Source organism: Aotus nancymaae, unplaced genomic scaffold, assembly GCF_030222135.1.
Source record: "Aotus nancymaae isolate 86718 unplaced genomic scaffold, 86718_ANA_hifiasm-v0.15.2.pri h1tg000040l, whole genome shotgun sequence".
NCBI classification, from domain to species: domain Eukaryota; kingdom Metazoa; phylum Chordata; class Mammalia; order Primates; family Aotidae; genus Aotus; species Aotus nancymaae.
Window position 1 is genome coordinate 62117323 of NW_026988454.1, and position 24232 is coordinate 62141554.

The 24232-nt window shown below is 41.5% G+C and overlaps 1 protein-coding gene across 1 annotated transcript in view; it reads left to right on the top strand.

Annotated features, from left to right (window-relative positions):
* BVES (blood vessel epicardial substance) overlaps positions 1-24003 on the top strand; it is a 45758-nt gene extending 21755 nt beyond the window's left edge. The window contains exon 8 of the mRNA XM_021670513.2: positions 19612-24003. Coding sequence (XP_021526188.2) covers positions 19612-19736 — 125 coding nt within the window. The 3' untranslated portion in view covers positions 19737-24003. The remainder of the gene's footprint in view (positions 1-19611) is intronic.
* The last annotated feature ends 229 nt before the right edge of the window (positions 24004-24232 follow it).

A 24232-nucleotide genomic window follows, 5' to 3' on the forward strand; every position in this document is an offset into this window, starting at 1 on the left:
ATGTAAACGGACTAAATGCCCCAATCAAAAGACACAGACTGGCAAATTGGATAAAAAGCCAAAACCCATCAGTGTGCTGTATCCAGGAAACCCATCTCGCATGCAAGGATACACAAAGGCTCAAAATAAAGGGATGGAGGAAGATTTACCAAGCAAATGGAGAGCAAAAAAAAGCAGGAGTTGCAATTCTCATCTCTGATAAAATAGACTTTAAAGCAACAAAGATCAAAAGAGACAAAGAAGGACATTACATAATGGTAAAAGGATCAATGCAGCAAGAAGAGCTAACGATCCTAAATATATATGCACCTAATACAGGAGCACCTAGATACATAAGGCAAGTTCTTAAAGACTTGCAAAGAGACTTAGACTCCCACACAATAATAGTGGGAGACTTCAACACACCATTGTCAATATTAGACAGATCAACGAGACAGAAAATTAACAAGGATATCCAGGACTTGAACTCAGACCTGGACCAAGCAAACCTAATAGACATTTACAGAACTCTCCACCCCAAATCCACAGAATATACATTCTTCTCAGCACCACATCACACCTACTCTAAAATTGGCCACATAATTGGAACTAAATCACTCCTCAGCAAATGCAAAAGAACGGAAACCATAACAAACAGTCTCTCAGACCACAGTGCAATCAAGTTAGAACTCAGAATTCAGAAACCAACCCAGAACCGCACAGCCTCATGGAAAATGAACAACTTTCTCCTGAATGTTGACTGGATAAACACTGAAATGAAGGCAGAAATAAAGACGTTCTTCGAAACCAACGAGAATGAAGACACCACATACCAGAATCTCTGGGACACATTTAAAGCAGTCTCTAGAGGAAAATATATAGCAATAAGTGCCCACATGAGAAGAAAGGAGAGATCTAAAATTGACACCCTATCGTCAAAATTGAAAGAGCTAGAGGAGCAAGATCAAAAAAACTCAAAACCTAGCAGAAGACAAGAAATAACTAAGATCAAAGCAGAATTGAAGGAGATAGAGACACGAAAAACTCTTCAAAAAATCAATAAATCTAGGAGCTGGTTTTTTGAAAAGATCAACAAAATAGACAGACCACTAGCCAGACTAATAAAAAAGAAAAGAGAGAATAATCAAATAGATGCAATAAAAAATGACAAAGGGGATATCACCACAGATTCCACAGAAATTCAAACCATCATCAGAGATTATTACAAACAACTCTATGCACATAAATTAGAAAACCTGGAGGAAATGGATAAATTCCTGGACAGCTGCCTCCTCCCAAGCCTAAACCAGGAAGAAGTTGAAACCCTGAATAGACCAATAACAAGGTCTGAAGTCGAGGCAGCAATTAAGAGCCTACCACCCAAAAAAAGCCCAGGTCCAGATGGGTTCACAGCCGAATTCTACCAGACATACAAAGAGGAACTGATACCATTCCTACTGAAACTATTCCAAATAATCCAAAAAGAGGGAATCCTTCCCAAATCATTTTATGAGACCAACATCATCCTAATACCAAAACCTGGCAGAGACTCAACAAGAAAAGAAAACTACAGGCCAATATCCATGATGAACATAGATGCAAAAATCTTCAATAAAATACTGGCAAGCCGATTACAACAGCACATCAAAAAGCTTATCCACCATGATCAAGTAGGATTCATCCCGGGGATGCAAGGCTGGTTCAATATACGCAAGTCTATAAATGTAATTCACCACATAAACAGAACCAAAGACAAAAACCACATGATTATCTCAATCGATGCAGAGAAGGCCTTCGACAAAATTCAACAGCCCTTTATGCTAAAAACCCTCAATAAACTAGGTATCGATGGAACGTATCTCAAAATAATAAAAGCTATTTACGACAAACCGACAGCCAATATCATACTGAATGGGCAAAAACTGGAAGCATTCCCTTTGAAATCTGGCACTAGACAAGGATGCCCTCTCTCACCACTCCTATTCAATATAGTACTGGAAGTTCTAGCCAGAGCAATCAGGCAAGAAAAAGAAATAAAGGGTATTCAATTAGGAAAGGAGGAAGTCAAATTGTCTCTATTTGCAGACGACATGATTGTATATCTAGAAGACCCCCTCATCTCAGCCCAAAATCTCCTGAAACTGATAAGCAACTTCAGCAAAGTCTCAGGATACAAAATCAATGTGCAAAAATCACAAGCATTCCTATACACCAATAACAGACTTAAAGAGAGCCAAATCAAGAACGAACTGCCATTCACAATTGCTACAAAGAGAATAAAATACCTAGGAATACAACTAACAAGGAATGTAAAGGACCTCTTCAAGGAGAACTACAAATCACTGCTCAACGAAATAAGAGAGGACACAAACAGATGGAGAAACATTCCATGTTCATGGTTAGGAAGAATTAATATCGTGAAAATGGCCATACTGCCCAAAGTAATATACAGATTCAATGCTATCCCCATCAAGCTACCAATGACCTTCTTCACAGAACTGGAAAAAACCACCTTAAACTTCATATGGAACCAAAAGAGAGCCTGCATAGCCAAGTCAATTCTAAGCAAAAAGAACAAAGCGGGAGGCATCACACTACCGGACATCAAACTCTACTACAAGGCTACAGTAATCAAAACAGCATGGTACTGGTACCAAAACAGAGATATAGACCAATGGAACAGAACAGAGGCGTCGGAGGCAACACAGCATATCTACAACCACCCGATCTTTGACAAACCTGATAAAAACAAGCAATGGGGAAAGGATTCCCTGTTCAATAAGTGGTGTTGGGAAAACTGGCTAGCCATATGCAGAAAGCAGAAACTGGACCCCTTCCTGACACCTTACACTAAAATTGACTCCAGATGGATTAAAGACTTAAACATAAGACCTAACACCATAAAATCACTAGAAGGAAACCTAGGGAAAACCATTCAGGACATAGGCGTAGGCAAGGACTTCATGACCAAAACACCAAAAGCATTGGCAACAAAAGCCAAAATAGACAAATGGGACCTAATCAAACTCCACAGCTTCTGCACAGCAAAAGAAACAGTCAATAGAGTGAATCGGCAACCAACAGAATGGGAAAAAATTTTTGCAGCCTACCCATCTGACAAAGGGCTGATATCCAGAATTTACAACGAGCTAAAAAAGATTTACAAGAAAAAAACAAACAAGCCCATTCAAAAGTGGGCGAAGGATATGAACAGATACTTTACAAAAGAAGACATACATGAGGCCAACAAGCATATGAAAAAATGCTCATCATCACTGGCCATTAGAGAAATGCAAATCAAAACTACATTGAGATACCATCTCACACCAGTTAGAATGGCGATCATTAAAAAGTCTGGAGACAACAGATGCTGGAGAGGATGTGGAGAAATAGGAACACTTTTACACTGTTGGTGGGAGTGTAAATTAGTTCAACCATTGTGGAAGACAGTGTGGCGATTCCTCAAGGACCTAGAAATAGAAATTCCATTTGACCCAGCAATCCCATTACTGGGCATATATCCAAAGGATTATAAATCGTTCTACTATAAGGACACATGCACACGAATGTTCATAGCAGCACAGTTTACAATAGCAAAGACCTGGAACCAGCCCAAATGCCCATCGATGATAGACTGGACAGGAAAAATGTGGCACATATACACCATGGAATATTATGCAGCCATTAAAAACGAGGAGTTCGCGTCCTTTGTAGGGACATGGATGAACCTGGAAACCATCATTCTCAGCAAACTGACACAAGAACACAAAATCAAACACCACATGTTCTCACTCATAGGTGGGTGTTGAACAAGGAGAACACATGGACACAGGGAGGGGAGCACTATACATGGGGGTCTGTTGTGGGGGAGTGGGGGGGACAGCAGGGGGGTGGGGAATTGGGGAGGGATAGCATGGGGAGAAATGCCAGATATGGGTGAAGGGGAGGAAGGCAGCAAATCACACTGCCACGTATGCACCTATGCAACAACCTTGCATGTTTTTCACATGTACCCCAAAACCTAAAATGCAATAAAAAAAAACAAAAAAAAAAACAAATTTTGTTTAGCATTTCTCCCATATTGCATATGAGCTAAAAGCCAACTTTAGAACTCTTATTTCTGTTTCAGAAATTGTTCACTGGTTTTGCCATGTACTTAAATAGTGGCTCACCATATTTAAAAGAGTCGACATGGTTTGGTGGATATTTGGCTTTGTTGTTTTCACGACTTTAGTTGGAGTGAAAGCCTAGACCCAGAAATGTGTTTAAAATGGTTGACAAATAAATGCGGGATGTTCTGCTGCTGGCTGGTTATCTCAGTATGAGTGCCATGAGTTAAAAAGTGATTGGGAAATGGAATATTCCCAAAGTTGAAGTAGATCACTCAACACCCCAGTGAGTTACCTCATTCACACACCTGCCAAGAGGCACATTTTCCGGGATTCTTCCATAGTTTAGGTTGTTTCAAAACATTTTAAGTAATACAAATAACACAGATGTTGAAAATTAGTAAGTAAAATGAGAAAAACTAAATTAAGAATTAAATTCTTAAGAATTATTCTAAGAATGATGATATAAAACTGAACAAATTCATATGAAATAGCAAAAAGGCAGACATTCTTCCATTGCATGAACTAAAAACTGTTCATATTTCCAATTGTATTTTAAGCCAAATTAACTTTTAAAAAAATGCAGACTCATTCAGCAATCCTTTATGTTTGTGTAAATGATCTCGTAACTTTGTGTGCCTTAGGTAAGTTAGTTTAGGGATTTTAAGTTTTGCGTAGTCAGGAGAGGCTAGAATTTACAAGGTCATATAATTGGGATGTAGGAAAGAAAAAACTTTACCTCTTCCCATTTAGGGTTGTTTTCTGGTTGGACCTGAGAACTAGATTGACATAAGACAGATTAACAAGAGAACAGCATACAAATTTAATACAAGTTGTATGAGTTTGTGTTAAAAGCTCATTCAGATTTTACGTGGCACAGAAGCCTTCATAAGGAAATGAGACCCAAAGAAGCAATTAATAGCGAATTGGACAAAGAATAGTAAGTTGTGAAAAAGCAACTAAATCATGTTGGAAGACTTAAAGACAAGAGTTATTTTAATAAGGCTTGTACAGAATTCTATCTGCTTCAACATCTTGTCCTGGAAGATAAGAACATTGTTTTTCTTCTAATATTTGGGCGGGCACCTTTCATACAAGAATTTCATCTCCTGGGTTTTTGTTTTGCCAGCAGGGGTGGGGATTGGTTTTGTTGTTGTTGTTGTTGTTTTTTGAGACAGGGTCTCACTTTGTCACCCAGGCTGAAGTGCATTGGCACAATCATGGATCATTGCAGCCTTGAACTCCTAGGATCAAGTGATCCTACTGCCTCGGCCTATTGATTAGCTGGGACTACAGGCCTGCGCCACAATGCCCAGCAATTTTTTTATTTTTATAGAGACAAGGTTCTCCCTATATTGCCCAAGTTGGTGTCAAACTGTTGGCCTCAAGTGATCATCCTGCTTTGGCCTCCCAAAGTGCTGGGATTACAGGCAGAAGCCACTGCGCCTGGCCTCATCACTTGTTTTTAAGAAATAAAATGAAGGTCAGAGTTCTTGCACTTGCTGTTTTTTTCATTGTGTTTAATTCAAAATAGATAACATGCCAGAATGACCTATTTTTAATTCTTTCAGGTATAGGCTTCCAAAGCAACGTTTGGCACAGAAATGTGTTATGGACCTAAAGGGGATTTTAAGGGCAACACAGATGATAAACTGGAGATGGTTATATTTTGTTACATAGTAGCTTCTTTTTTTTTTGATACAGGGTCTTACTCTGTCACCCAGGCTGGAGTGCAGTGATATGATCTCAGCTCACTGCAACTTCCACCTCCCAGGCTCAGATGATCCTTCCACCTCAGACTCCCAAGTAGCTGGGACTAGAGGCGCACACCACACACCTGGCTAGTTTTTTTTTTTAACTCCTGGACTCAAGTGATCTACCCACCTCAGCCTCCCAAAGTGCTGAGATTTCAGGCATGAGCCACTGCACCTGGCCTGCATAGTACCTTTTTGAAGATATTACCTGAAGCTCACATGAAGGTAGATGCTGCACTTCCCCACTCTTGGGGCTCAGCCAAAGGAGCAGCTGCCATTTGGGTCATTCCCATTGTCACTGCAGAGGGAAGACAGTGGTGGCAGATTCACAAGATGGCTGTTAAGGCTCCTGCTCCAGAGGAACAAGTACCACTTCCATGCATGTTTCCTGTGCCATAGAAGTCACTTGCCAGAATCAGCATCAATGGATAGATCATTTAACCCTCCTGCAGGGGCTGCGCAGGAAGGGGCTAGTGAGAAACAAAGCAGGTGGAAAGCTGGACTATAACACAGTCTACTACAGCGGGTGTTATGTCATTTTACAGATGAGAAATTGGGAATATGAGATGCTTATTCACTTGCTCCTTTTCCATATGGGCTGGTTTTGTGATACAAGGATCCTGTCTGATTCCAGAGCTCATGCTTGGCCAGGCACAGTGCCTCACACCTGTAATCTCAGCACTTTGAGAGGTTGAGGCTGGAGGATCACTTGAGCCCAGGAGTTCAAGACCAGCCTGGGCAACATAATGAGACCCCATCTCTACAAAAAATTAAAAACTTATCCAGGCATGCCTGTGGTACCATCTACTTGGGAGGCTGAGGTGAGAGGATTGCTTGAGCTAAGGAAGTCAAGGTTGCAGTGAGCCATGTTGAGCCACTGCACCGAAGCCTGGGTGACAGAGTGAGAACTGTATCAAAAAAAAAAAAAAGAAAAACAAAAGCTCATACTTGTAGACCAGATTACGTCTGTGTTTTTTTTTAAATATAAGTAACAGTTGACTAGTGTTTTTCAATATACAGGTCACCTTCACATCTGTTCTTGCGCTAGGCACAGGAGCTGTTATTTGTCTCTTTGCAGATGAGTCTATCTAGAATTGGTAACTTGACCCAAGCCACTTTTTTTCAACTCTCACCTACTTTTCTGGGGAAATCTGTCATCTCCTGATTTCTTCCTTGTGATCAAGTAGTGCTGCAGATAGGTTTTCATAGGTTGGTTAATGTAATCCATTTCAACAAAAATGTTTGCCTTTTTCTTAGCACTGGAGTACTAGGGTTTTACTTAGGAACATGTAAAATTATCCAATGATAATCTCCAGTGTCATTTAGCCTTTGGTTAGCGTACTTACAGAATTACAAACAGTGTCACTCCATATACCTTATGTATTTTCTTAAACCTTTTTATGTTATTCCACCTATTCATTTCCCCAAATACCTATTTAAACATTAACATGCATATGAATATTTATCATAATTATTTTTCGAATCACAATCTGAACAGCATGTACACATTGCATTCAGTCGATATAACTCTGGGCTCCCTTTCCATCGCTCGCGCTCTCTCTCTCTCTCTCTCTCTCTCTCTCTCTCTCTCTCTCTCTCTCTGTGTGTTTCTATATATGTTTTTGTTTTGGTTTATTGGTTTGTCCTGTAGAACAACAGATTCTTAAATGTGGATGGGATCCTGATGTAGCAGGCCTTGGGGGGGGTCTGGGAGTCCACAGGTTTAACCAGTGCCCAGGAGATAACAATGTGGCTGGTCTGTGAACTACACTTTGCGTAGGGAGGCTGTAGAATTTCCCACCTTCTGGAATTTTGCTGCGTTCATCCCCATGGTGTTGATTATGGTGTTCTTGTCTTTCTCATCTGCTGGTAGTTGGGTCTAGAAGCTTGTTTAAATTCTGATAAAGGCACTACTTTTAAAGATCTCAATCAGTAATGCCACAAATATACTTCATAACTTTACACAGCAAATGTTCAGTGAAACAGGAATCCAGATCAGAAAAAGGTAGAGGGAACTAAGTGACCTGTTTCAGTGAAATTGCTGCTGCTCCCATTTCTCATGTTGTGCTCTGCTTTTATACATGCCACACAATGCTAAATCCATAGCAAGGTCTCTACTGCTTTCCACACAGATCCTGTATTCCTATTCCAAATTGTCGTCTAAAGGGAAGAAAGTGACATCATGAGATAGCATGAGAAAAAGTCATTCTCTCTGTTCATTCAGTAGATCATAATTCAGTTCATTTAACTCTTTCACTTTCCCATTGCTTCATTTACTGGGTTTCATGTTCGCAAACATGGAACATGGTGAGATAGGAAGAGAGGAAGGGACAAGATGTGCGAGCTGTGTGAGAACACTTTAGTGCCAGTGTATGTAGGAAAGCTTTCTTCTCCCTGCCCCTGGACCAAGGTGTTGCTCGTCAGCGTACCTTGTTGTCATCTTCTCTCCTTCTTAGCTCCCTACATGTATAAAACACACACATTCACACAGATGGATTGTATTGGCAGTTCCATCACTAGAAAGTGGTACCCAGCTCAGCCATTGCTATGGTAACAGGAAGACATATGCTTCCTTGAATGTTACAGAACTCTATTTTAGTTAATTGGGGTTAAATAACTTATTTGGATTTTTTTTTTAATCACAAGATAATATAGGCAATCCAATCAGTTGGAATTCATCTTTGAAAAAGCTTGTTAGTTTAAACCATGTCTTTTTTAATGAAATAATAATTATGTTGTTTTTAAAGATGCTGTGAGATCTTTAGAGAGATGTTTCTTACTGTGAAGATCTTTGTAAGTATTTTGTTTATTATTAGTGTCAACACAGGGCCAAGCACACTGGCTTATGCCTATAGTCCCAGCACTTTGGGAGGCCAAGGCAGGAGGATCTCTTGACCCCAGGAGTTCAAGATGAGCCTGGGCAACATAGCGAGACCCCATCTCTATGAAAAAGGTTTTTTAATTATCTGGAGGCAGTAGCATGTGCCTGTGGTTCCAGCTACTTGGGAGGCTGAGGTAAGAGGACCACTTTAACCTGAGAGATCTAGGCTGCAGTGAGCTACGGTCTTGCCACTGTACTCCAGCCTGGGTGAAAGAGTGAGACCTTATCTCAAAGAATTAAAAAAAAAAAAAAAAGATCCTGCCATGGACATTCTACTAATGTCATATGACCTAGTTATACAAATAGTTAGCTTGCAGTCTGCAAAGACTAGCAATATGTCTGATAATGAGTTTCTCTCTGTTCTCTTCTGTATTTATTTACCTGGAAAGATGTAAAAAACCATTACAGCTTTCTTAGTTTCGAGGCTGGTTTCATGAAATAATCTGTTCATCTCAATTTGTGTTTCACTCCCCTCATGAGCAACCATAGACTTATAAACAATAAGCTTTACATGAATTGTACAGAGAGATAGAAAGATGTGATTAGGCAGCAGGTTTCTGGGAGATGAGCCTGAACAATTCTCAGACCTACCAAGATGGCTAGAGAAAAGCAATACCCTCATTTTGCAAATGAGTAAAGTGTAGTTTATGGAGATCAATGTGAGCATAAACTTGTTAGGGGATATTTGGCTACTACTGTAGCAGGTAACACATCCTAACCACTTTCATCCATGTTCTCATTTAATCTTCACAACCACCCTATGAGGTGGGCATTTCATTTTCCTTTTTTAGGCTTAGGAATATGACCATGTCTTCCCCAGCCAGTAGGGGCTATGCTCTCTGATGCCAGTGCCCACCTCGCTCCATTAGGGGGTCTCTATCCTCACACAGTATGTTCTTACCTGTAAAATGTTATCTGAAAGTATTTTATATAGTTATACATTTTTAATCTGTTAATCAAATTTTTTTAAATTATCAAGTTAAATACATAGATATCACATAGTTAAAAAACCTTACAATGAAAAGAACTGATCCCCTTCCAAGGTAATTTTAGCCCTGCTCCCAAGGAACAATCACTTTAAAACAGTTGGCCAGGCGCGGTGGCTCACGCCTGTCATCCCAGCACTTTGGGAGGCCGAGGCGGGTGGGTCACGAGGTCAAGAGATCAAGACCATCCTGGTCAACATGGTGAAACCCCGTCTCTACTAATACAAAAAATTAGCTGGGCATGGTGGCGCGTGCCTGTAATCCCAGCTACTCAGGAGGCTGAGGCAGGAGAATTACCTGAACCCAGGAGGCGGAGGTTGCAGTGAGCTGAGATTGCGCCATTGCACTCCAGCCTGTGTAACGAGCGAAACTCCGTCTCAAAAAAAAAAAAAAAAACAGTTGTTTCCCACAGTGCTAAATGATATGCTGTTATTTATTGCTTTATACACTTAGCCTTTTTTTTTTTTTTTTTGAGAGAGTCTCATGCTGTCATCCAGGCTGGAGTGCAGTGGCACGATCACAGCTCACTGCATCCTCTACCTCCCAGGCTCAAGAGGCCCTCCTGCCTCAGCCTTCCAAGTAGCTGGGACTACAGGTGCATGCCACCATGCCTGGCTAATTATTGGTTTTTTTTGTAGAGACAGTGTCTTGCTCTGTTGCCCAGGCTGGTCTCAAACTCATGGGCTCAAGTGATCTGCCCACCTTGGCCTCCCAAAGTACTGGAATTACAGGCAAGTCACTACCTTCTCACCTACTCTAGGTGGACTTAGTAACCTTTATCTACTAACCTACTTAGCTCACTTCTAACTTCCCTTCCACTTTCTGCTCAATATGGTGAAGTCACTAGTTTTTATTCTTTTTTTGTTTAACTTTGTAACATTAAACAAAGTCTCTATTTCATTTTCTCTCTGCACTAATTTTAATGGTGAGGACATTAGGGCTGGGCCCAGTGGCTCACACCTGTAGTCCCAGCACTTTGGGAGACCAAGGCAGTCAGATTACTTGAGCTCAGGAGTTCAAGACCAGCCTGGCCAACATGGCAAAACACTGTCTCTACAAAAAATGGCTGGGCATGGTGGCCCACCTGTGCCTGTAATCCCAGCTACTCAGTAGGCTGAAGACCACCTGCGCCCGAAGAGGCTGAGGTTGCAGTGAGCCAAGATCATACCATTGCACTCCAGCCTGGGCACAGAGTGAGACCCTGCTGATAAAAAATAAAATTTTTAATAAAATTTTTAAAAAGATGAGGACATTAGCATCCCTACCCTTTCTTATTCTTCCCACTTCTACCTTCAAACTGTTTCTGGGTCACTTTTACTTTGAAACGATCAAGGTTGTTATATGTTCTCTTTTCAAACTTCAATTAGTCTTTGTCTATGAATTGTTTCACAAAGTCTAAAATAAATAAGCAATGTTGACATTATTGTGCTTTATGTAGAACCAAGTAGTAGGCAGTGCTTGCATTTATTTCTGTTTCCAAAGTCATGACTCTTGTTCTGTTCAAAGGAGACTTCCTAAAAGTCAAGGTCAAGTGGATTCTTCTTTCATATACAACATGAAAATCATGCCATGGTTTATTTTATGACTTGGCTGCCTTTTTTCCCCCTGAAGTTGTTTCCTTGCCTTGCTGTCGTGGGACACATCTTATCCACCATATCCCTGGGGTCATCAGGCTGCTTCCTCATGCTGTCTTTTAGGTGAAGCCCATTTCATTTCTTCAAGTCTCTGAGTGGTTGTCCTCTATTTGAACCCTGCCTTTCCATACTGCTTATTGTTTCTATAGGCATTTCTAGTTGTTCTTTTTCTTATCCTTCCCTCTTCTGTCCTAATATCCTTTCTCCCAGTTCTGTGTCCCCTTTTTCCCAGAGACCTTCCTTACAGAGCCTGCTGTCCTCCGACCGCATCCTGGATGAGTTGTTCTCTGGGCTGTGGCCTGGCTGCCAGCCTGGATCCTGCCCTCACTCTTCTCCTGGGTTCATTCATTCCTTCCCTCTACCCTGTATCTTCTTCCTTGTGAGCAGGAAGGAGCCGCAGGACTTTGGCTCCTCCTTGGCTGCTCACACCACACTTGTGCTCTGCAGCTCAAGGCCCTGATTGTCCATCCGAGTGGTTAGGGACTGATCTGAGAATGTGCTCTTGGGGCAGAGTAGACCTCATCATGGGAACCACTAAGCTACTCTAACCTCTGCATTTGCCCTCATTTTGTATGCTTTGCTTGAGTTCCTCAGTGCTGGTGCTGAATGCATTAAAGGAAACATTTGGTGCACAGACCAAAGCTGCCCTTCAGTATTACTGTTCAGAAAGCTTCAATTCAAACTCAGTTTCCTCAATCAAAAAAATCTTAGGCTATGATAAGACCGAAAAAGAAATAATTCTTTCCAACCAAAAAAAAAAAAGCCATTAAATCCTTCTCCGTTCCCATTCTTCAAAAATTGTACAATCTAATTAAAATTCTAAACTCCTGTAGGTTTTTAATTACTTGCTAAAGCAGTTGGCCAGATGGTTAAGCATAATAAAAATAATAACATTTTGAAAGAAATGAAGAAAACGTCATTAAAGTTAACAGGGGAGAAAAGAGAATCTTAGCACATTATATTAGTTTACAGAAATGTTGCTCCTTTTTAAAAAGTGTGTTTCTTAAGCAAGGGTAAAAGTCACTTGACAAATTTCACATCATGGTACTCTACTTACCTGAAGCTCAGATTTGAGGTAGTTTGTTCATCCTCTGGAACAGGCATGATTTTCACTCTGGATTTAAGAACAACAAATAGGTCTGTTTACTTTTCCTTCCTAGGAGAGGCCTTCAGGCCCTCCTGTAATTAGAAGCACACTGAAATAGAAATAAGCTTAATAGGGACAGAATCTTACCTCATTTTTTCTTATTCTGTATGCCAGAGTTTTGACTGATTGTCATGTAAGATCTCCCTGGTTCATGTATAAAAAAGATCTCCTCTCATTATGTTAAGTGAAATAAACCAGGCACTGAAAGACAAACTTCACATATTCTCAGTTATTTGTAGAAGCTAAAAACTAAAAGAACGGAACTCAAGAACACAGAGAGCAGAACGATGTTTATCAGAGGCTGGGAAGGGCAGTGGGGGCAGGGGAGGTAGAGGGGAAGTAGAGATGGTTAATGCGTACAAAAAATAGAAAGAATGGGTAAGACCTGGTATTTGCTAACACAACAAGATGACTATAGTCAAAAATCATTACATATTTTAAAATAACTAAAAGAGTAAGTTGAATTGTTTGTAATACAAAGGATAAATGGTTGAGGTGATGGGTAGCCTATTTACCCTGATGTGATTATTTCACATTGCATTCCTGTATCAAAATATCTCATGTAACTCATAAATATATACACCTACTATGTACCCACAAGCATTTTAAACCAAAAAAAGTTTTTTTAGGGCCTTCTGTGGTTCTTTAACTCAAGACTCTGGAAAACAGAGAAGAATCTGCAGGGTAGCCCCTCCACGGAGGCCTATGTTTAGTTTGACCTTGCAGCCAGTGACCCTCGGGGACATGCAGTGGGTCTTAATGATGGGCTCTCCTCCTTCCTAACTAGCCGCCCTAGCTGCCGTCTGAACACTTCTTCCCAGGAGAGACTCTCCTGGCTGTATCTGAATCCTTTTGTCAGAGCCCATGGTGTGATCACACCCTGTCATCTGGCAGGAGCAGAAGTGTCCACTGTTTAGTTCAGGGCTCTCAATGCTGTCTCAGTCTTCTGCATGTGCTCAGTGCCCTTGACTTTGAGTTTGAGTTTTTCTTTCTTACCCTCAGCATGGCAGCCTGGTGATGCAGTTCTCTTTCTCACGTGAACATACTGTGAGTTTGGCAAACAGCCCAGAGTACAATTCTACTCTGCTGGCTGCACCTTCACAGTGCCTTGGTACCCATGCATGTCCTTTGAGCAGAGGACTTTTTTGCTACTTCGTGTAATGTGTAACATCCCTCCAGTAACAGTAACACTTGACATAACTGTATAACAGTTTCACACCTGTTAAATCTGGATTGCAGTTCAGTAAGATACTGTTTATATGCTTTTATAATAAAATGTATTAACCGGTAGGTAGAAGGTGATTATAGTTAACAGAAAAAAAATTATTGTAGAAATCTTTTCCTGATCACAATAAATACAACAGGACAGGATAGGGTTAACCATTCTGTCTCCCAACTGTAAAAATAGTTTTAATAGAAAACTAAGAATCAGTTTTCTGGGAAATTTGTGGATATGGAATTATTTGCCCGTCTACAATTTGGAATAAATGAAAAGTAAAGATCATGAACCTTATAGTAACATCCTTGAAGGACAAAAGTAATTTGAAAAAGCACTTAACTGAAGATAAGCTCTATTTCTTCCTCTCTCCTCTCATGCTCTCATATCTATGGAAGATGTTGGGCCTCTGGGCAAATTTCTGATGATGCATCAGTACATAAAATTAATGAAAAACCAGGCAAACCTGTAGACGTTACTTATTAGTGTTCAACTTGTGAAATGTAAGATCATTCCCTTGAAATATAATATTCCCTTATTTTTTTGGTTCATACTACAAATTGGTTTTGAATGTATTAGGGGGTCAAAGAAATGATTTCCAGCTATATAGGGATGGACTCCGAGTCTCTTCATTGAACCAGTAAGTCTCCTGATGAGGCCAAAGAGCTCCATGTCTAGGGGCCAGGTGAGCCCCTCAGTCCGCCCCTCAGTCCTCAAAGCTGGCCTTTCTGATGGCCATGACAGTTGCAGATACTGAGGCAGGGCAAGTGATCCTTTGGTCTTCCTGGATGTGAATGTTATACTTGGCTCTCAGTGGTACAGAAGGCCAGGGTAACTGGGGTTGGTACAAAGAGTAGACACTCACAGGGTGCAGTGGCTCACGCCTGTAATCCCAACACTTTGGGAGGCTGAGGTGGGCAGATCATGAGGTCAGGAGTTCCAGACCAGCCTGGCCAACATGGTGAATTGCATCTGTACTAAAGATAGAAACAATTAGCCAGGTGTGATGTTGCGCACCTGTAATCCCAGCTACTTAAGAGGCTGAGGTGGGAGAATCACTTGAACCCAGGAGGTGGAGGGTGCAGTGAGCCACAATTGTGCCATTGCACTCCAGCCTGGGCAACAGGGCGAGACTCTGTCTCAACAACAACAACAACAAAAAGAGTGGACACTTTCTGTGTATTTTAGATTTTAAGCGAGGGGTTGGCAGCCAGCTGGCACCAGGTTGTCCCTGGAAGTGGCAGGTTGGGCTGTACTCCTGTCTGCCAGTGGGTCTACTGCAGTGGAAAAAGAGCAACAAGGCAATGTTGTTGTAAGGACAGGGATTTGGGGGGGATTGCAGATTCTCAGCCACAAAGCTTGAAATGAAAGTGAGTCAACAACTTTTGCAGAAAAATTCAATCTTTCCAGGCCGTTAGGGCTCCCTGGTTTATCCTCCTAAGATGTGTTTCTGTCTAAATGGTTCACGCCCTAGTGAGAAATAAGCTCATTCATGGCAGCCACCCCCTCTGTTTTCCTTCACGGGTGTTCAAGTTGTCTTTGCTTTAGCTTCAGAATATACGGTAGAAATAATAGTACAGATGTGGTGAGGGTGAATTGCTCTGAAAAGTGCTTTGAGTTTCTGAGAAATAAAATAAGATAGCATGAAAGACCAGGTGTGATTCATTTTTATTTCCCCAACATTTAACCCATTGTCTAGCACTTTGTGGTCACTCCCTGATTCCTTTTACTGATTGAATGAAAACACTGTAGCAGGTGACGGTGCTATTAAGCCTATTGATATTCCCTTAAGAGAACAGTGTTCTTGTCCATGCTCTAAGCAATGTCAAATCAATTATACGAAAGTGATTTCCGTCAGAGGACATGCTACAGAGCACGGTGATGACAGTCACTTTTCCTAATGAGGTTTACTGGACTCTGAGCCCTGCCTGTGCTTGAAGAATGCTGGTAGTGCCCCACTGGGAGACCCGCCAGAGATTAAACGTGATGCCCGTGTCTTTTTCCCTCATTCTCAGGATCCTTTCTGAGGTTCCCTACGTGGCCTTTCAGAGGAGGGATCTTTTTTTCATCACTGCATACTTAAGGACTTATCAAGGTCCTGGCTATGTGTGGGGTATTTCTGCAAGGCTGCAGGAGAAGAGAGGCCATGGTTACAGCTTTCAAGATGCCTGTTTCCTAATAAGGAAGAGGTGCAAGTACTGTAACCACAATGTTATGCAGAATGTGTAAGGGCTGAAGTTATTGAGATGACGAGGGTAGAATCTTCCTCCAGGAGTCAGGGAGGGTTACATATGAAGGAGGTGGAGTTCAAACCCTGCTTGGGCAAAGGATGGGAATTTGTGATTAGGAATAGGAGTGGAGAAACCATTCCAAGTGGAGAAAAAAAGTAAAAGGAAAAGAGGAGGATGGGTTGAATTTGAAGAGCAGTGAGTTTGCAAGAGCTTGGACTGGAATGTGGAGGGAGGCCCAACTTGGAGAACCCTGGATGTCACCCCAAGGATTGTGAATGACTCTCATTATCCTTTTAATGTTATATGATAAGAGAGGCCACAACTCTTTTTCTGCCCCAGCAAATATGGTGGGAGCAGAATAAATTCTTTCACAGAAAAGCTGAAGGCTCTTGGGAGTTTCTCACTTAACCATTTCCATTTGTATTGAGTCCTCCCTTCATTTTCTGTCAGTGAGAAAAATGCAAGAATAGATGAGATAGTTGGGAGGGTCAGATAGCATTGTGGCTCCAGTATAGATACCTGTCTCAATCTAAGGGTAGGATGTTCCTCCTGGTTTGATAGATGAGCTTAAAAACTAGGAACCAATTAGTCCTACTTCCTCAGACAAAATAAACTGCGTATGTTTCATTTAAGCATATTATACAATTATGTCTAAATACTATATATTATTGATTTGGTTTAATGCTCTTAGGCATTCTATCTTATTGTTTGTTCTGAGAGTTTTATCTGATTGTAGATACTCAGCCTAAGTTAATATTTTATGAGACCCAATGAGAACTTAAGGCTAAAAATATGATGGAAGCCAGGGCTATTTTTTTTTTTTTTTGAGATAGAGTCTTGCTCTGTTGGCAGGCTGGAGTGCAGTGGCACGATCTCAGCTCACTGCGACCTCTGCCCCCTTGGTTCAAGCGATTCTCCTGTCTCAGCCTCCCAAGTAGCTGGGACTACAGATATGTGCCACCATGCCCAGCTAATTTTTATATTTTTAGTAGAGACGGGGTTTCATCATGTTCGCCAGATGGTCTCGATCTCCTAACCTCGTGATCCGCCTGCCTCGGCCTCTGAAAGTGCTGGGATTATAGGCGTGAGCCACCGTGCCTGGCCATTTTTTTTTTATTTTAAAGACAATTTGGCTACACTCAAGAGGGCTAAGATTGAGAAACACAAACCCCCATTCGAGTCAAGGCCCATTTCCTTTATTGGCCATTCATATGAGCAATGATGAATTTTAACAAATTTTCTCATTATTAAGTCCATAGCCTTCCAAAGACCATAGTACTTGATTTTTATATTCTTACGAATATTTACAAAGTGATTATTACATCCCAGGCACTGATCTAAAACCTTTACAAATATCAAGTCATTTTATCCTTATAACAACCATATGAAATAGGTGCTGTTCTTATTATTCCTGTTTTACAGATAAGGAAATTAAGGCACAAAGAGGTAAAGTAACTTGTCCAAGGTCACACAGATAGGATTCATCGCCATCGAGTAGACATGTGAAGTAAAGGTTGTGTTTGTGTCACCTGCATGGAAAAGGATAAGAACTTGCCTGAAAACTTCCCACGCTGTGCTCTATGCAGAATTGGGTTCTTGGACCATTTTATTAGAGGCTTCTTTTCTTTCTTTCTTTTTTTTTTTTTGAGACTGAGTCTCACTTTTGTTACCCAGGCTGGAGTGCAATGGCGCGATCTCGGCTCACTGCAACCTCCGCCTCCTGGGTTCAGGCAATTCTCCTGCCTCAGCCTCCTGAGTAGCTGGAATTGCAGGCATGCGCCACCGTGCCCAGCTAATTTTTTGTATTTTTATTAGAGACAGGGTTTCACCATGTTAACCAGGATGGTCTCAATCTTTTGACCTCGTGATCCACCCGCCTCGGCCTCCCAAAGTGCTGGGATTACAGGCGTGAGCCACCGCGCCTGGCTAGAGGCTTATTTTCTATAGTTTATGTCAGTAGTTGTCTTTCAAGAAACTCCATATTTTTCCTGTAAATGTTTACAAGTTAACAATTTCCATATATGCACAGCAGGTATACATGAGCTGTACCATAGTCCAGCACTGCATACTTTTTTTATGTTAGAAGATGTGACTGGTAGTAGCATTTCCCCAGATGCACAGCAGTGACTGTACAGTTAATAAGAAACGACATTTAGTCACATGTTCTATAGGCCCAACACCCTGCTAAGCACATCATATGCATTATTCTGTTTAATCCTCCCAACAATCCCATGGAGCAGATTCTACAAATATCCCCTTTTTATAGATATGGAAACGGAGGCCTAGAAAGATGTGGTAATTGAGCGCAGATTGCGGAGCAGGAATTTGAACCCTGGAACTGTTTTTTGAGCCTCTGGTCTTGACTCCTCTGCATGCTGCCTCCCCCCGTGCCATACCAGGGGCCAGGAATGACCACTCATTCGTGGCTGAATGCCAGGGCAAAGCCTTTGCCGCTGTCTCAGCCTCTCGCCAGGAGCGGCTGTGTGACATGCTCACAGCCTGTGGCCCTGCTTGCTGGCTGTGGCCTTCTCCCTGTGCTGGCCGACTCGGCCATCTGCTCCTGACTCCTGCCGGTGAATGACAGCTGATCTTGACAAACTTCTGTGGTCATCTTGTAGCAGATCTGCTTCATGTCTTAATAGATCCTCCACTCGCTTTTGCTGTTAGCAAGTATTTAAAGAGTCTTGTTTCACCCTGTGTCCCTCCACCATCAACCTTTTCCCCAGCTGCTTGCAGCATTGTGGGCTGCCTGAATACCCCTCCACCCTGTGATTGGGCAGCAAGGAGATGGGTGTGGGCAGGGCAGGTGGAAACCCAGACAGCATGGATCCTGACAGTGATGGTGGTGACTGTATGGAGAGGGGTTATGCAGTCACGTTAGCTGCTCATTAGGCACCTTGCGAAGTCTATCGATAATGACATCTACTCTTACTTTTAGATAGTATTTTCATCTACACCAAGCATGGTATCCATTATGTGGTGGATGCTCTATAAGCATTTGGTGAATGCATGAACCAATGGGTGACTGACTGAATGAATTGTGGCCTGCTTCCTTTGATTAAATGGCATCCTAAAAGGCCCTGGGGATGCCTTTTCTCCTGCTGCTACTTGGGATTGTGTTTCCTCCACTCAGCTCTTCCCTCCTTAACGCCTGGCCTTTCTTCCTCTTCTTTTCATATCAGCCCAGGGAGTCACTGGACTCCATGGTGGAGGCAAGAAATGTGTTTTAGGTGATATTACAGATGGTGTAGGTTCCATAATTTTAGAATAGAAATACTATTTAGGGAAATTAGGAGTTACATTAACTTTCAAGGGCCAATATGAGACTCGAGCTCCCATGTATGATGTGAATGTAGGAGCATGCATTCTGAGTCATAAACAGACTGTGGGGCAAGCCCCTGGAACTGCATATGTTTGAGAAACTCGTATCATCCAAGCACATACAGTAGAATCTGTCCCTCATCTGTTCTCCTGGCTGAGAGTCTCTTCTTGACTTGGTTGTTTTCTTGAAATGCTGGATTGATGTAGAATGGTTTATAGAAATTGTGTTCTTGGTACTAGAGAGAGATTCCTACTGAGTTTTGTTTTCCAGTTGGGATTTATAATTGATGCATCACACCAGTATTGGGGTAGATTGTGCATTCAGTTGTTTTCCTTCCTGTATCTTTCCACAGATGTGTCATCCCCACACCAGCGAGCCTCTGCCAAGATGAAACCGATAGAAGAAGGGGTAGAAGATGACGATGACGTCTTTGAACCGGTATCTCCAAATACATTTAAAGTCCGTCAGCTGCCTTGATCAGAGAGAGAATTCAGGTTACCAGGACAAAAGGTGTCTTGAAGAGATCCTGGAAAATACCAGCACTTTTTCATGGCTTTTAGGTTATTCTATATTAGTGCATCCAGACTTGTAGAGTCTGAGGGAGGAAGTGAGGAAGGATCAAGGATGGAAGGGTGCTTTCACTTATCCTTTTTATTAGTCAGCCTTGAAGTAATTGTTTTACTGAGCCTTCTGACTATGCCTTGTTCTATTTTGAGATATATATTTTCACAGTCTTTTCTAGATACATTATTGTTTTAACTTAACAAATCTTAGCAGTCTCTCAATGCAAATGCCTTTTCACTTATTTTTTCCAAGTTGTGATTCTGTTTCCTCACAGTTTTTTCTCTTCCATGGCAATGGGGTTGTTCATTTGATAATTTTAACAAACAATATAAGTTTAAAATTGAGGTTTTAAAAAAGGTAACATGAAAAAGCAGGAAATCTCAAACTTTATTCCGTAATTTTTTAATGGGATGTTTTAGACAAAGGTGTGATTTGACTGGTTTTATTTTTCTCCCAGGCCAGAGGTATTACTCCGCTAGATCACCTTACTTAGTTGGGCACTGTGTTGATAACTTGATAATGAACAAAACTCTCAGACTTTACTCACATTACCCTTGTATTATGCCATTTATAAACTGCTGTGAAACCTGAAGCTGGAGAGATAACAGATGGAAGGGTTTCTGAGCACAGGGTTAACCTCCAGCTAAACCCTACTTCCTTGGGATTTGGAGTTGCCTTGTCCTGCACACTCTGGTGTGGGAAACACTTTATGTAGGGTGGGAGGACAGGGGCCTTAAATGGCTGGGCAAGTGCTATAGGATGAGGCAACTGAAAGATCTGCTTCATTCTTTGATCTGTATTCTACAGTTCCAGATTGTTCATCTAGAGGCAGAGACGTCTCTTTAAAAAAACTGCCAGATGTCCCCGTGCCAGAGCCGCAAACATGAACACAGTGAAGGGCAGAGGATTTACCACAGGCCAGGACAGGGACATCCAACCCAGATACTGCAGTGCTGGCCTTGATTCCAGAGCTTTCTTTTCTACTAAAATCATGGTTTAGGGAACAGTGGCATTGACTGGTGGGAAATGCATAACTGGTCAGTGTGTCTGACCAGTGTGGCTGTGACGCTTGACCAGGACACCCTGTTGAGTAAGGCTCACTGATTGACCATGCTGGTCATATCTCTTTTGCTTCATCCACTAGAACCAACTTTGAGTCAGTCTCCTAAATAGCTAAGAAAAGTTCCAAATGAAATTGTTTTCAGGTGAACTGAGCCAAAAGAAGCATCTCTTTTCATGAGGTGATTTCTGTTAGAGGAGGCATAGAAATAAGCTCATCTAGGTCATGTAGGGTCACCTCATTTTCCTAAGTACGTTTTGTGTGTGTGTGTGTGTGTGTGTGTGTGTGTGTGTGTGTATGTGTGTGGTTTTTTTGAGATGAAGTCTTGTTCTGTCACCCAGGCTGGAGTACAATGGCGTGATCTCGGCTCACTGTAATTAGCATCTCCCGAGTTCAAGCAATTATCCTGCCTCAGCCTCCTGAGTAGCTGGAATTACAGGCATGTACCACCACACCCAGCTAATTTTTGTATTTTTTTTGGTAGAGATGGAGTTTCACCGTGTTGGTCAGGCTGGTCTTGAACTCCTGACCTTGTGATCTGCCCGCCTCAGCCTCCCAAAGTGCTAAATATGTTTTTTAAGCAATTATTTTAGTAATTTCATTTGAATTAAATTTACATGCTCAGTCACTAATTGAGAAAATACACAGACTCTGAATCCAGTTCTTGACATCTTCATCAGATGTTGGTTTATTGACATCACAGTAAAAAGGCTACTGTCGACTGGACACGGTGGCTCATGCCTGTAATCACAGCACTTTGGGAGGCCAAGGAAGGTGGATTGCTTAAGCCCAGGAGTTCGAGACCAGCCTGGGCAACATGGCTAAACCCCATCTCTACAAAAAAAAAAAATTAGTTAGACATGGTAGTGCACGCCTGTAGTCCCAGCTACTCAGAAGGCTGAGGTGGGAGGTTCGCTTGAACCTGGGAGGTTGAGGCTGCAGTGAGCCCAGATCGTGCCACTGCACTCCAGCCTGGGCAACGGAGTGAGACCCTATTTTTTTTAAAAAAGGCTGCTTTTACTGTACTGCTGTAACAGTCTCTTCAGGTAGCTGAATTAGGAACTTGTTTTGGAGAAATGAAGCAAAGGTGAATGACAGCCTAGGCTTTGAAATTATGAAGCTCTCTGGTTGAACACTGACTCTCACTCGCTCGCTCTCTTTCTCTCTCTCTCTCTCTCTTGCTCTCACTCTCGCCCTGTACCTGAGAGCACAGGTGTGATGTGATGTCATAGTGTCGATGCTGCTTTCCTTTAGCCATTGGGATAAAGTTGGGCAGCCTGTTTAGTTTACACATGCATGAGACTATTTTACAAAGTCACTCTATAGAGTGATTAGATGTAACATCTTTCCCTGAGTAGAAAGTAATGGATGTGTTTGGAGATTATTTTCTGTAGTGCTGGGAACAAACCTGTTTTAAAAGCACACTGCTAAAAGTAGGTGATATAAGCCATTTACTGTTTTTATTAAAATGTGTGTGTGTATCAGTGTCATTATAGTGAAGATTGTAATCTCAAGGTTAGGAATCTTAAAAGAGCCACTTAGCCTGAATGGGAAACATGAAACTGTTTTTAAATACACGCCTCTAAGGAAGACAATGAGACTCCGAAAAAAGGAGATATAAGGCATTGAGTAGCCCTCCCATATAGACTTGGTCGTAAAGAAGCAGATAAGAAGACAGAAAAGTGTTTTAAGTGTAAGATCTCCTATGGAGTACTTTAAATTCATTTATACGAATGAATAAGTGTATCTTTGTATAATGCATAAATACATAGACAAAAACATGTTTGCTGCCAAAGTTCCCGGTAAGATAATTCCCGTCTTTTTTGGCCTTTACTTAGCCGAATGATCAAAGTTCAGAAAATGGTCTGAAAAATTCATTCCATATACAACCTCAAATCTACTGTGTTTAAATGTAACATCAACTAAGTTGTATGAATCTGGAGTGTAATATTTATATTAGAATGTATATGTCATTTAAAATATTTTGAAAGCCCTCATATTTGTATTTATTAAACTAACAGCATAGACACTATGTAAATCTGCAGTGATGCTTATATATATTAGATTAGTAATAATCGGTGCTATATAATTATTTTTAGTTACCATCCCTGGCTCTCTGGAATCTTCCCTGTTTCTCCCTATCACTCAGTTTCATTTTAATCATTGGACACCTTTGTGTTTTGCTGCTAACAGTGTGTGTACATCACCCTCTTTATATCTGGTTTCCTACTCGTCTGAAGCCCTCCTGATCTTATAACCTGGAGCTGCAGATTCCTCCGTGTCAACTCCCATCAGGGCCCCAAAGACAGAGTCACTGGTTGCTGGAAAAATATTTGGGGAAAGATGGTGTAACCTACACACTGACCTGTCCCCAGTGTTTCCAGGTAATGGCATGGCAATCCAGAGAAGGTTTCATGCTGTTGTGTGTGGTAGCTCCAAGCCAGGCACCCAGCATGCAAGTCAGCCCCTCCCAGCAGGGCTTGGCATTGTCCTCTTCACAGATGCCACATTGCAGCCCCAAGGACTCACCATTTTGTGTTTTTTAAAAACTCATTTTCTTGGTCATTTATAAAGCTGCTTTATAAATATCTTTGATCCTGCTATGCCTTGGTTTCCTCTCCCTTCCCTCTTGCCAATCCTGGTTTCCCGACCTCCTCTTATAGTAATTCCCAACTCAATTCAAAGTCCCAAGAATTTGGAATGGTACGATGCTGTGCAGGGAGCTCAAGGCTGAGGCTTAATCATGGCTTTAGTTCTGCTCATCAGGGGACACTTCCCTTACCAATGGTAGCCATGTTTTGATTATCACAGAACCCCCCGAATACTCTGTCTATAGTGACACACTGTAGGTGCCATAAATTTTAAGAAACCTGCTTTTAAGTACTATTTATAGGTTTTTCTGTTACACTTGCTACCTGGTTTGAAAATACATGAGGATTTTATGAAAGCTTTTTACAGACATATTATTTATAGGAAACTCATTCTTTGTTTTTAGGTGCCATTTAAATTGATAACACTTACTTTATAATAAAGATGCTTTTTGTCTGGATAGAGCCTTATAGTTTAAAATATCTTCATATATTACCATTTGATCAAATAAATTTCTTTTTAGATAATGTATGTATTTTTTCTTTCATTCCTCTTACATGTATCTAGTTTGTTCGAATGCTGTGCCCAAAACTGAGGTTGTGGGGATTGGCCTGGTGCAGGGATTCTGAGCAGGCCAGCGGGGCGGTGCTCGTGGGTCCGACTTGCCTAACTTCAAAGGTCCTGCCATCTTAGCTGCTTTGGACATGAAAAAAAATGGCCAGAAGGCAGCGTAGATAGTGTTGACTAGATGCAGCAATGG